Genomic DNA, 12,903 nt, shown 5'->3' on the forward strand with positions numbered 1-12,903 from the left:
TTTATTATTAAACACTTTTGCATTTGGATCCAGCTCTCCCTTTGTTTTTGAGTTCACCCAATGTAACAGTTATAAACTCGCAATTGCTAGAAAAAAAATCAGAATTGTGAGATGTAAACACAATTGCGAGAAAAAAGTCATAATGGTGAGAAAAGTGGTAATGGTGAGATATAAACTCGCAATTGCAAGAAGAAAGTCGTAATGTGAGATATAAACTCACAATTGGGAGAAAAAAGTCGTAATGGTGAGATATAAATACAATTGGGAGAAAAAAGTCGTAATGGTGAGATATAAACTAACAATTGCTTTAAAAATGTCAGAATGGTGAGATATAAACTCACAATTGCCAGAAAAAAGTAATGGTGAGATATAAACTCACAATTGTAAGAAAAAAAATCAGAATTGTGAGATATTAACTCACATTTGCGTGAAAAAAGTTGTAAAGGTGAGATATAAATTCACAATTGCGAGAAAAAAATTGTAATGGTGAGATATAAACACAATTGTGAGAAAAAAGTCAGAATTGTGAGATATTAACTCTCAATTGAGAGAAAAAAGTCAGAATGGTGAGATATAAACAATTGCAAGAAAAAAAGTCATAATGGTGAGAGATAAACTCAATTGCGAGAACAAAGCCAGAATTGTGCGATATAAACACAATTGAAAGAAAAGTCAGAATTGTGAGATATAAACTCACAATTGTGAGAAAAAAGTAATTGTCACAAACTGCCTGTTTTGGTTTCTACTACCTGTTTTCCTTTGTTCCAGTTTCCCGCTTCTCGTTTGTTACTATGGTTTCTGATTAAGGAGTCATCACCTGTTCATCATTTGAGTTCAATCACCCTGTGTATTTAAGTTCCTCCTTTTCATTCAGTTGTTGTCTGGTATGGTTTGTGTGTAGACACGCTGTTACGTTGCCTTCTTGCGTTTGGATTGTTTGAGTTTGTTTTATTAAAGTACCTTTTGTTTGTGGAAACCTGTTTGAACCTTTTATTCATCTTCGTCTGAACCAGATCGTGACAGAATACCAGACCTCAAAAGAATGGAGATTGCCTCCATAAATGTAGCCCCAATGGGGAATTCTCTTCAAACCTCAGGGGCTACAAGTTTTAGTTTTCAAGATGGCAGAGACATGGAGGAGTATGTGGAGGACCTTTTAAGCGTCTGCCATCGTGCCACCTGCAGCGACATCGTGGAGGGGTTCTGGGTCGGACTTGACAACGAGAGCCGGATTGTGATGTCGAGAGGAAGCTCCTACTGGACGCTAGCTGAGTATATCAACTTCGCCTTATGGGTGGAAGGATCTTCGTTTACAGTGGGCGAGGTAGTAGAGGATCCCACCGACAGCATCCAGCCCCACTTACTATCCATCACCACCCCAGAGCCAGACCCAGCGCCCACTCCCCCTGCAGAGATGGAGCCGGAGCCCACCGCAGACCGAGAGACCCAGCCAATGCCTGGTATGGAGCCTGATCCAGCAGCCTCGTCTGTTCGGGAAGAGAAGCTTGAGGTCCCGGCTGACCAGGTGTGTGAGCCGGCCATCACATCAGTGCCAGTGGGAGTGTTAGTGGAGCTGGAGGAGAATGATTGGCTTATAGACTGGAGTGCAGAGGTAATTCTTCCTACCCATGAACCTCTGCTGCCATCTAAACCTCGGCCTATTAATGAATCGTCATTTTCATCACTGGAATCCCCATCCAGCACAGTACTGTCTTCGCCGCTACCATCCCTGTCCCTTTCCAAGTCTGTCTCTGCACCCAACCTTCCTCTCCTTTTTATTCCACCAAAACCAGCCATTCCTTCGACCCCCACCTCCGCTGGCTCCCCTAAGCCCTTCGGTTCATCCAGTGGCTCCACCTTACAACCTGGATCCACCTTGGGACTTAAAGTCACCAGCTCCGCTGTGGCATGGGGATTTCCTGGCTTCACCTCATCCCTCCGAGCCCTCAGCTCCACCTTGGATCGTCAACCAATCCTGGCTCCTTGCCCCCTCAGCTCCGCCCAGGACTGTCATACCTTCAGCTCCACCGGGCTCCCTCGTCCCACCAGCTTTACCTGGGTCAGTCGTCACCACGCCATCGCCATGGACTTCCGGACTGTCTGTTGCATTCCAGTCCTCCTCCCCTATGGCTCCGTCGGGCTCCTCTGTCCCTCAGGCTTCACCTACTCACTCACACCTGCGTCCACCTCGGCCGCTTGTTACCGGTACTCTGCCTCGGTCTCCATGTCCATCGATGTCACCAGGTCTCTCGGTCCATTGGACTTCGCCTGGGACCCACCATCTCCCTGCGTCTTTTCATTCAGTCGGGCTTAAGTTTCAACATTTAGCTCCTCAATCCATCAGTTCTGCTGTGGGTCACCCTCGTCCTGGCTGCCTCCCGCTGTGCTCTAGGCTCCCGTCGGCCGTCTACTCAGCCATGGATTCTTCCACCCACTCCTCCATGGTTGCTTCCACCAACTCTTCCATGGATGCTTCCTCCACCCTGGTCTCTCCAGCTGACATCTCCGCCTGTTTCCAGGTCTACGCCAGCTCCTCGTCCACCTCCTGAGCCCCCCCCTTTCCCCTGCAGTCAGACTGTTACGGCGCAAGGTTCCGGGGGGTGAGGGGGCGTTATGTCACGAACTGCCTGTTCTGGTTTCATTTTTATTTGTTTTCCCTTGTTCCAGTTTCCCACTCCTCATTTGTTACTATGGTTTCTGATTAAAGAGTCATCACCTGTTCATCATTTGAGTTTAATCACCCTGTGTATTTCAACATTCAGTTGTTGTCTGGTATTGTTTGTGTGTAGACACGCTGTTATGTTCCCTTCTCGCATTTGGATTATTTGAGTTTGTTTTATTAAAGTACCTTTTGTTTGTGGAAACCTGTTTGAACCTTTTTATTCATCTTCGTCCGAACCAGATCGTGACAGTCATAATGGTGAGATACAAACTCGCAATTGTGAAAAAAAAAAGTCAGAATTGTGAGATATAAACTCGCAATTGCAAGAAAAAAGTGAGAATTGTGAGATATAAACTCGCAATTGTGAGGAAAAAAGTCAGAATTGTGAGATATAAACTCGCAATTGCAAGAAAAAAGTGAGAATTGTGAGAAAAAAGTCATAATTGTGAGATATAAACTCGCAATTGTGAAAAAAAAGTGAGAATTGTGAGATATAAACTCGTAATTGTGAGAAAAAAGTAATAAGCTTGAGATACAAACTCACAATTGCGAGAAAAAGTCAAAATTGTGAGATATAAACTCACAATTGCAAGAAAAAAGTCAGAATTGTGAGATATAAACTCGCAATTGCGAGCAAAAAGTCATAATGTGAGATATAAACTCGCAATTGCGAGAAAAGTCAGAATTGTGAGATATAAACTCACAATTGCAAGAAAAAAGTCAGAATTGTGAGCTATAAACTCGCAACTGTGAGAAAAAAGTCAGAATTGTGAGATATAGACTCGCAATTGCAAGAAAAAAGTGAGAATTGTGAGATATAAACTCGCAATTGTGAGAAAAAAGTGAGAATTGTGAGATACAAACTCGCAATTGTGAGAAAAAAGTCATAATGGTGAGATATAAACTCACAATTGTGAGAAAAAAAAGTCAGAATTGTGAGATATAAACTCACAATTGCAAGAAAAAAGTCAGTATTGTGAGATATAAACTCACAATTGTGAGAAAAAAGTCAGAATTGTGAGATATAAACTCGCAATTGCGAGAAAAAAAGTCATAATGGTGAGACAAACTCGCAATTGCGACAATTGCGACCAGTTATTGTGAGTCGTTATTACCTTTTTAATTTTTTTATTCTATGGCCGAAACAAGCTTCCACTTTAAAGTAAATTACACTCAGGATGCCTTTACTAAAATGGAATCTTCCTGAAAATTTCCTGAAACTATAATTAAAGGGCTGGCTGCGTCTCACTCAACAAGCTGCACCTAGTTTAAATGAGACACTCAAAAAGAAACACACTGAAGGCCACAGAGAGAACAGTTCTGTTCTTGTAGGACAGGAGACCGGATTGGCCACTCATGGCCATGTTGCTTATCCGGCGGGGGTTGGGCAGGTGCGGTTCCTGTTGGGGCAGATAAACTCCATCCATGTACTGCGCCGGCAAGAAACGGACCAGAGCTGCATCTGTAGGGGCAACATCCTGATGTTTAGAAAAAAATATTCTTATATTTTTTTGTAAAAAGCATAAAAGAAGAACTAATTCACTCACCTGTAGCCCCTCGATCATGATATGCCAAATTATTGTACCACCCATCATACCTTTGAACTTCCCAGGTAATGGCAGAATTTGCACCTGTTTGGTTCAAGATCAAAGGGAGTTTGGCAACACTATAATAACTTACATGAATAAGTCATTAACAAACATTATATGATGATTCACAGTACTGCATGCACATTCAAGATGGTCTTAAAATATACCTAGGACTTTTTAAAATCTAACTTACCAAAAAATGTTTACGAATACAAGTATAGTTATGGTGTAAAATGAAGACAAAGAATTTTGAAGACAAAAAAAGAAAACCATTTGTGACAATGAGACTTTCTACACCACTTATTGCAAAATAGGGGGATTTTTTATTAACTTTGAAGCACAAAGTATTGCAGCACCATTTTCATATATAAACACAGTGTGACCACACTGTTTAATTTTTAGCAGTACACATTCTATTACTGGAATTAGAAAAAAAGGATAAAAAATATTATAGATACAGACAGACAGACAGATAGACAGATAAATAGATAGATAGATAGATAGATGGTACTCACCAACAGCTAGACAGAGAACAGTCAGAGCAGTTAAAGTCCTCCGGAGTCTCTCACATAAACCCATTCTTGCAAATCAATGAAGCACCTCTTTGCCTAAGCAAGAGCACTTCACTTCAGACTGGAGAAAACACTAACTGCTGAGTGTAAAAGTAGGCACAACTTTCATTTAGGAATGACAAAGCCTTCAAACAAATATTATGGCAATTAAATGGAAAACAAAGTCACACCTGTCTTTACGGAACAGCAGAACTCACCTGTCCGCAGTAGATCGAATAGCAGCGAAAATAAAAGGAAGAGTGACGGAATGAGAGTCCGACCCACGTCCACGCCTGACTGTTTCTCACTCGAGTTTATGATAAAGGGCTGGTCATGAGCGGTTGACACCTTTCTCTGGAAATACCAATCAATGCAAATCAAAGCTGTTATTAGGAAGCGCAATCGTTTAAAAGATGAGCGACGACCGGATCATCTTATTTCCAGGACACATATTTTCCCGTGTTGTTTTACGGCTCTCGTTGCGTCCGCAGGTGAGTTGCATTGCAGCATTGTGGTGGGTAGAGATTTGTCTATCAGCTGCATCTAATTCTGTCAGACTTTGAGAATATCCGATGTCTTTTGATTTATTGTAATCAAAAGGTGCGCTTACCTGGACCTACCTGAGCGTTAGGCTACTATTATACGAGTAGCGTTTTCTGTTGTAGCCATATATGTAATTTATGTAATTGCACAGATGATTTAATGACGGAAATTTATGTGCGAAAATGTGAGGAGATGGAGTTTTGACCCCGTAATTAATTTAAATCCTCCAGGAAGTCACAAATTTATTAAGTCTTAAAAGTAGCCTACATTTCTCACTCCCTGTTTTTTACTATTTGTTTCAGCATCGTTTAACTAATTTTTACAACTACAGTTAGAAAAGAAACGTGAAAATATTTTCACCCAGCGAGAACATTAACCGTTCTCAGAACTTTGGATAACGTTCTGGGAAGGTTCTCTCGAAGTTAGGAACGTTCTACCAGTAGGATAACGTTCTTTTAAAGTTATCTAGTAGGTCTATTTAATAAATAATATTTTTTATACATCATTCATGGAGAGTTTGTTTTCCTGAAACGTGTTAGTTGAACGTTCATCTGTTTTTTAAATGTTATAGCTAGTCTTTTGAATATTCTCTAAACATTAGAGAAACGTTACCATAGCATGTTTGCAAAATAATCAAATGGAACGTTCCCTAACGTTTTTTAAAACATTTAGCTATGGACGTTTTAAACGTCCAGAGAAAATAACTTTTATTACTTAATTCGAACGTTAGCAAAACATTCTCAGAGCGTGTTTTTGTTAGCAGAAAAATTGCTTGCGAACTGAGGTAACCAAAAGCGGGCTGCTCGAGCGCTTCTGTCAGGATTATTTTTGGACGATATTTAAACAAAACACAAAATTGCAATTATTTAACACTTACTAAATCACAAATACTAAACTAAATAATAATAAAAAAGCTGACGATTGCGAATTTTTCTAGAACACCGGCCAAAAACGACAAGTACTGGTTCGCACTTCAATATAGCGACTTAAAATTTCGACACCCTTGAAAGTCACTGTATAATTCGCACACTAGACTGTTATCTGCAATCTTCAGGTAACCGAGCCTCTGGCCAACACTGTCCTGCTTTCAGCTTTAGTTCTCGCCTGTGGAGGGAAGATGACTTTCTACGATGGCATTTACCCGTTCTACCCGCTACAAAGAAGCCCGTTCATTATCGACATCAGCCTGCTGGTCGTGATCCTGGTTTTCTCGGTTCTGGCTGTCAGTTTCATCGTCATTCTACCAGGAATACGTGGCAAATCGGTGAGTGAGTTGGATAAATTTGTCTAGAACCCTATTGCAATAACAATGCATCTTCTACAGCTTTCTAATAAGGGAAAACGATAAATGAGGATGTGAGATGATTATTCTGTTTTATGCCAATTTGATTTTATGAAATGACAAATAGGCTAGTTGTTGGTAAAAGATGCTTCCTTGTACCTTGAATTCACCTGAGTTGTCAAATGAAGTAGGCTAGCTATTTCACATTATTCAAAGTATTTCTTTCTTTCTATTTTTTTTTTTTTTTTAAACATAGCCTATATGTGAATGTTTTGGGACAAATAATTTCCCTAAACCTAAAGATTCATTTTAAAATCTCAGGGTCTGTGTAACACCAATAGACTACTTTTTTTTTTTTTTTTTTGTCAATTTAGGTGACTTTTTTTAACACTTAATTTATAAACCTGGTGTTTAAGTATTTTACATCATCTCTTTGTATCAAAGATGAAGATAAAATGGCAAGGACTTTGTGTCAATTTCTTCAAAAATGAATATTAAAATAAATGTCCTCTTTTTCAGAGACTGTTCTGGATGTTCAGGATAATCATTAGTTTATTTATTGGAGTTGTTTTAGTTGGTGAGTATTTCAAGTATTTTTTGAATAAGTAAGTTAGGAAATCTAGTAGTTGTTGCTATAGATGTGGGCCTCAAAAACTATTTTCACACTTATGTCGATGTTACAATGCATGAATTGCTTTGCATTAGACAACTCTGAACTAACTCAACTAATTTTAATGACTTTTAACAAAGGTCAAGATGATTCAATTTAATGTCACTTGGTTTGACATATTTCTTACGTAATGCAATGACATTCATGCATTTTTAATTGTGAGTAAGAGTCTAAATATTCAGCTGGAACAATAGAAATAAATGTCCTGTTATCTCATTTCATTAAATAAGAGCTGCTAAACTTATATAACATAGCTTACATTTTCATTCATGATCTTTCTGCTAAACTCTTCTTGTCCGCTTCAGTGCTAAATTTTACTGGAGATTGGGCAGAAGCCAGAGTTAAGGCCAACGCCACCTACAAATCGTTCAGTAACGCAGTGGTGTCTGCTGAGGTGGGACTGCATGTGGGCCTTTACGGAATAAACATCACACTCAAAGGTGAACAGAACGAGTCCTCAACATTTTTGGTCCACTTTTTAGTGCCACGAAACTCCAATTTTGACATCTGTTTCAACAGGCGAGCCAGTATCGCAGATAAACGAGACCATTAACTACAACGAGATCTTCAGGTGGTCGAGCAGCGTGGATGAGCAGTACGGTGATGCGCTCGAGCGAGGTCTTCCCAACCCGATCCTTTACATAGCAGAGAAGTTCACACGCACCAGCGCTTGCGGGCTCATCTACCAGTACAGATACTCAGGCCGCTTCGCCTCAGCCAATCTGTGGTAAACCAACACACAGTCACCACCAATCTCTTACTGTAGTGTAAAGAAACTCTGTCCTATTCAACAAATGCAAACAAGCTAAAGTAAAGAATGGCCTTCTCCCACAGGACGGCTTTTTGCTGCTGGCTGGTGGCCAATATCCTCTTCTCAATGCCTGTCATCCTCTACGCCGGCTACATGATGATAGCCACGGCTGCTTTCATCTTCTTCTCCATGGCTTCCTTCTCAACTATATACAACGTGCCCCAATGTGACTTCAGTATAGGTGCAGAGTCCTTAAGGACAGACTACAGCTATTCCTTCTGGATCGCTTTGGCTACGGGTAAATGCTCCTTATGTGAAAGCGGACCATTCTCGAAAGCATATAAAATACTATATGACATAATTTGTGGGAATTAAGTATTTTCAGGTTTGCTGTGCGCAGTAATTGGTTTGGTGGTGGTGCTACTGGACTGTCTATTTCCTGCAAGGATGAGGGAGGCGTTCAGTGTGGGCGTGGACAATGAGGATGACGAATGCCATACCGGTGAAGGATATCTCAACTCAGGCTTTCTAGAGGGAGTGATCCATGATGACAACACACAGACGGGGAATAGCTTTTTGCCTCAGCAGATCACTACATTAACAGTATGTTAATGTTATACTACAGATAAAAGATTTGGTCATCATTTACTCACCCTCATTTTTATGAGTTTCTTTCCGTGGAACACAAAAGGAGATGTTTTGAAGAATCTTCATGCTGCCCTTTTCCATACAATGACTGAAAGATTAAAATGATGTCATTAATTGTTTTAAAACTCACTGTCTTTGCTGTTTAAATATTTATTGTTTTCTTTCTTTTTCTTTGTTTCTTTTAACAGAGGCTTTGAGGGGCGGTTTGTTGTCGTCCACAACTACTACTTGAAAACTTGCAGACTGAAACTTGCTGGGAGCAGCTGTATTTAAAATTGTTACTGGTTCTATTGTTCGGTTCTATTGTTTTATTCTATTGTTCTACTGCATATACGCATGTATATATGTACATAATGCAAAAAATAAAAACAATTTAAATACAAATTCTACAATGTGTCCATTTCCATTATTTGTGTTACAGTATCTTATTAATCAACTGAGATAATATGCACACATTATTGCAATAATGACATTTGGCGATGCCGAGATTGAATTCATAACCACATGAATGTGGAAGTTTATAGGTAATTTAATTCAAGATAAATTAAATCAGGCTTATCATCATCAACTAGGGGTGTAACAATATATCGTGTCACAATATATCGCAATACAAAAATGCAACAATATGTATCGTGGATAGTGACAATATATGTGTTGTGTATAGTTCACCAAAATGAAAATTACTGTGAGAAAAAAATCCAAGTTTACAGAGTTTTAGTGTCAGTACTACATTAAACTATTATATATAATGTTGAATATAATGTATAATAATGAAATGGGGGAATATTTGTGGGTCCTGATAATGCCAAATGTTACCAGTAAAAAGTGGCCTACGTTATTTTAAACATATCTAGTGACAGAGTGCAAACATATTCATCAAAATAAACCTGTTTCAGCTTCAGAATCATGAATATTTTTGATTCTGGCGTCACCATTGTCCTGTGCATTGGTTTACCAGCACCAAGTCCAAACCTGTTCATTTCCACCCCCAATGTAACAAAAGTAAATTTTTTTGTTATCCTTTTACCATATGTCTTGGAGTATCGCAATAATATCGTATCGTGAGTTCAGTATCGTGATATGTATCGAATCGTGACATGAGGGTATCGTTACACCCCTATCATCAACTACAAACTAAACCATAAAAACCCATTTTCATTACTTCATTACCAGTGTTGGGGAGTAACTAGTTATTTACAAAATAAATGTAACTGTAATCCGTTACAGCTACTTAGAAAAAAATGTGTAATTAAATTACAGTTACTTATGAAAATGTTAATGATTATAAAGGGGGTTACATCTGAATATTTTCTGTAAAAAGCTAGAATATGTTGAATAATATTAATTTGTTTAATTGATTTCTTTCCCAAATTGCACTGACTGCTCTAAAATATGAGACATCAATGTTTCAGGAGTTTAGGACACAGAATAGGACACTTGCTTATTCAATAACAATTTCCTATTTGGGTTTGCTTTATTTTTTAGGATTAACTTTTTTTCCCAAGGCATTGTTACAACCCGAATTCTGGAAATGTTGGGACTTTTTAAAATTTGAATAAAATGAAAACTAAAAGACTTTCAAATCACATAAGCCAACATTTTATTCACAATAGAACATAGATAACATAACAAATGTTTAAACTGAGAAATTTTACAATTTTATGCACAAAATGAGCTCATTTCAAATTTGTTGCCTGCTACAGGTCTCAAAATAGTTGGGACGGGGGCATGTTTACCATGGTGTAGCATCTCCTCCTCTTTTCAAAACAGTGTGAAGACGTCTGGGCATCGAGGTTATTAGTTTCTGGAGTTTTGGTGTTAAAAATTTGTCCCATTCTTGCCTGATATAGGTTTCCAGCTGCTGAAGAGTTTGTGGTCGTCTTTGACATGTTTTTCTCTATAGGTGAAAGATCTGGACTGCAGGAAGGCCAATTCAGCACCCGCACTCTTCTACGACGAAGCCATGCTGTTGTAATAGCTGCAGTATGTGGTTTTGCATTGTCCTGCTGAAATACACAAGGCCTTCCCTGAAATAGACGTTGTAGTGTCTGTTCAAAATTGGATCTGCCCGTCAAGTTAGAATCTTCAGAATGCTTTTAGCCTCCTGAACTGTGCATGTAAATCACGAATCGGCTCCGGCAAGTCCGGGACCAATTGCCCCATTGGCACCTTTGTTACCCCAGTAAAGAAAAACAGAACACATTCTCACCAGCCCCAGAGACTTCAAAGAGTCACCCTGGTGGGACTAAAGGTGATATGGTCACAGACACTGGCCACAACCCCAATACACACACACATACAGACACTCACAAACACGCATGGAGATTGTGAATGTACATTTATCCTCCAAATATGACTGTGCCAATATGTACCCGTCGCTGTATTTAAAGGTGCATGTATTTATCCCTAGTATATAAGCTTAGCTATGACTGTAGTTGTATTAGTTTTCTTCTAAACGATAAAACTCAAGTATAAACTGTATCTCACCTTTTATGTCTTTGCCATCTGACAAGTTTGGTCTCATTGTAAAGCTTTCGTTATGCTCTAATTGAAAATGTATGTCACATGACTGTAAAATGCATTCTTCTATTTTTAATGGTACTTTGAAGAAAATGTACTCAGATCGGACACTTCGCAAACCATGCAAATTAGGTCATAAATGGAGACAAAGAAAGAGTTTGCCCGCCAAAATCGCACCCTCATCATTGGCTGATGTATCCCAGGAGGCGTTCTGGCCTGTTGTCCTTAAAACACAACGACACGCATCTCTCATTGTCTCTCGATTGTCTCTCGCCATTTAACACCCGTCTCTCCCGGACGTCTCGGCGACCGCGCTTCCATCACGCGCCCCCCCTCTCTTCGGGACGACCATCTTTTGGCAACAAGTTTCTTTGTCAAATCCTCTTCATCCGTCGCCCTAAGTCTTCACTCTTCATCGCCTAGGAGACGGACTCTTTTTCTTTATTTTCCGGTTATCTTACTCTTAAGTTAAACCCTTGTTTGAAAATCCCGCCGAAGAACACCTTCTCGGAAAAGGACCAATCGCTTCAGCCGCACGCACCGAAACTCCTGCAGAAACACGAAACGACCACAGCACCTGAACCTATGCAAGTATAGAACCGTTCTTTCCAAAGCGTTTTAAGCTCGATGTGTAAGCTGAGTTTCCTTGCTGGCTCTCAAAGGTTTTAACTGTTAGTAAGTTGCCATTCCTTTGATCACCTCTGTTTTCTTGACTTTACTTTCGTTTTCCATATATGTGTATTGTTTGTGTATGTCTAGTAGTATAGTCTCTGTATCCGTAGTTTCATATATTAAATACATTATATTCATGCTCGATTGTTTTTTTGCTCATGCAACAAACCCAGGTCACTTTAACGTTTCGATCCAGTATCCTTGCTTTACGCATTGATGCTAGAATAGGAAGTCTTTCTCGTGGCCAGAGAAAAACCTTCCTTTTATAATCGGCTATGAGGAGCTAACGGTTTGCTGGACAAACTAATAGTTTCTCTAAATTATTATCAAACCAGAACTAATCATATATGTGATTGATTATAATTCGTTGTAATTAATTCACAATATATGTATAATTCCCTCTCGGGTCGGTATATGTATTATAATTAATCATAAAGCTTTATGATTTATTATATTCATATATTTCACCCATAAATTAATTAAATACCTGTACTGATTCGCTACAACGTCATCTGGAGGGGGGCATATGTTGCTCTAAAACCTTTATATACCTTTCAGCATTCATAGTGCCTTCCAAAACATGGAAGCTGCCCATACCGTATGCACTTATGCACCCCCATACCATCATAGATTCTGGCTTTTGAAATGAATGCTGATAACATGCTGGAAGGTCTCCCTCCTCTTTAGCCCGGAGGACACAGCGTCCGTGATTTCCAACAAGAATGTCAAATTTGGACTCATAGAATCATAGAACACTTTTCCACTTTGAAACAGTCCATTTTAAATGAGCCTTGGCCCACAGGACACAACGGCGCTTCTGGACCATGTTCACATATGGCTTCCTTTTTGCATGATAGAGCTTTAGTTGGCATCTGCAGATGGCACGGCGGATTGTGTTTACTGACAGTGGTTTCTGGAAGTATTCCTGGGCCCATTTAGTAATGTCACTGACACAATCATGCCGATGAGTGATGCAGTGTCGTCTGAGGGCCCGAAGACCACAGGCATCCAATAA

General features: G+C 39.5%; 2 protein-coding genes across 4 annotated transcripts in view; one reads left to right on the forward strand and one right to left on the reverse strand.

The window, feature by feature from the left end:
- Positions 1–5,155, reverse strand: part of duox (dual oxidase) — a 28,294-nt gene extending 23,139 nt beyond the window's left edge. For both annotated transcript variants that reach the window (XM_051884904.1, XM_051884903.1), the window contains exons 1-4: positions 5,021–5,155; positions 4,767–4,903; positions 4,210–4,293; positions 3,960–4,124 (exon numbers count right to left, since the gene is read on the reverse strand). In XM_051884904.1, the coding sequence (XP_051740864.1) occupies positions 3,960–4,124; positions 4,210–4,293; positions 4,767–4,830 (313 nt within the window). In that variant the 5' untranslated portion in view covers positions 4,831–4,903; positions 5,021–5,155. The remainder of the gene's footprint in view (positions 1–3,959; positions 4,125–4,209; positions 4,294–4,766; positions 4,904–5,020) is intronic.
- On the forward strand, positions 5,045–9,080 carry duox2 (dual oxidase 2). Of its 2 annotated transcripts, XM_051884906.1 has the most exons (8): positions 5,045–5,293; positions 6,437–6,609; positions 7,147–7,204; positions 7,603–7,737; positions 7,817–8,024; positions 8,132–8,346; positions 8,434–8,651; positions 8,885–9,080. In XM_051884906.1, the coding sequence occupies exons 1-8, from the start codon at positions 5,173–5,175 to the stop codon at positions 8,891–8,893; spliced, it is 1,137 nt and encodes a 378-aa protein (XP_051740866.1). In that variant the 5' UTR covers positions 5,045–5,172; the 3' UTR covers positions 8,894–9,080. The 2 variants fall into 2 exon arrangements, with proteins under 2 accessions (XP_051740866.1, XP_051740867.1); XM_051884907.1 differs by lacking the exon at positions 5,045–5,293 and having other exon boundaries at positions 5,323–6,609.
- The last annotated feature ends 3,823 nt before the right edge of the window (positions 9,081–12,903 follow it).

Source organism: Ctenopharyngodon idella, chromosome 24 (assembly GCF_019924925.1).
Source record: "Ctenopharyngodon idella isolate HZGC_01 chromosome 24, HZGC01, whole genome shotgun sequence".
NCBI lineage: Eukaryota > Metazoa > Chordata > Actinopteri > Cypriniformes > Xenocyprididae > Ctenopharyngodon > Ctenopharyngodon idella.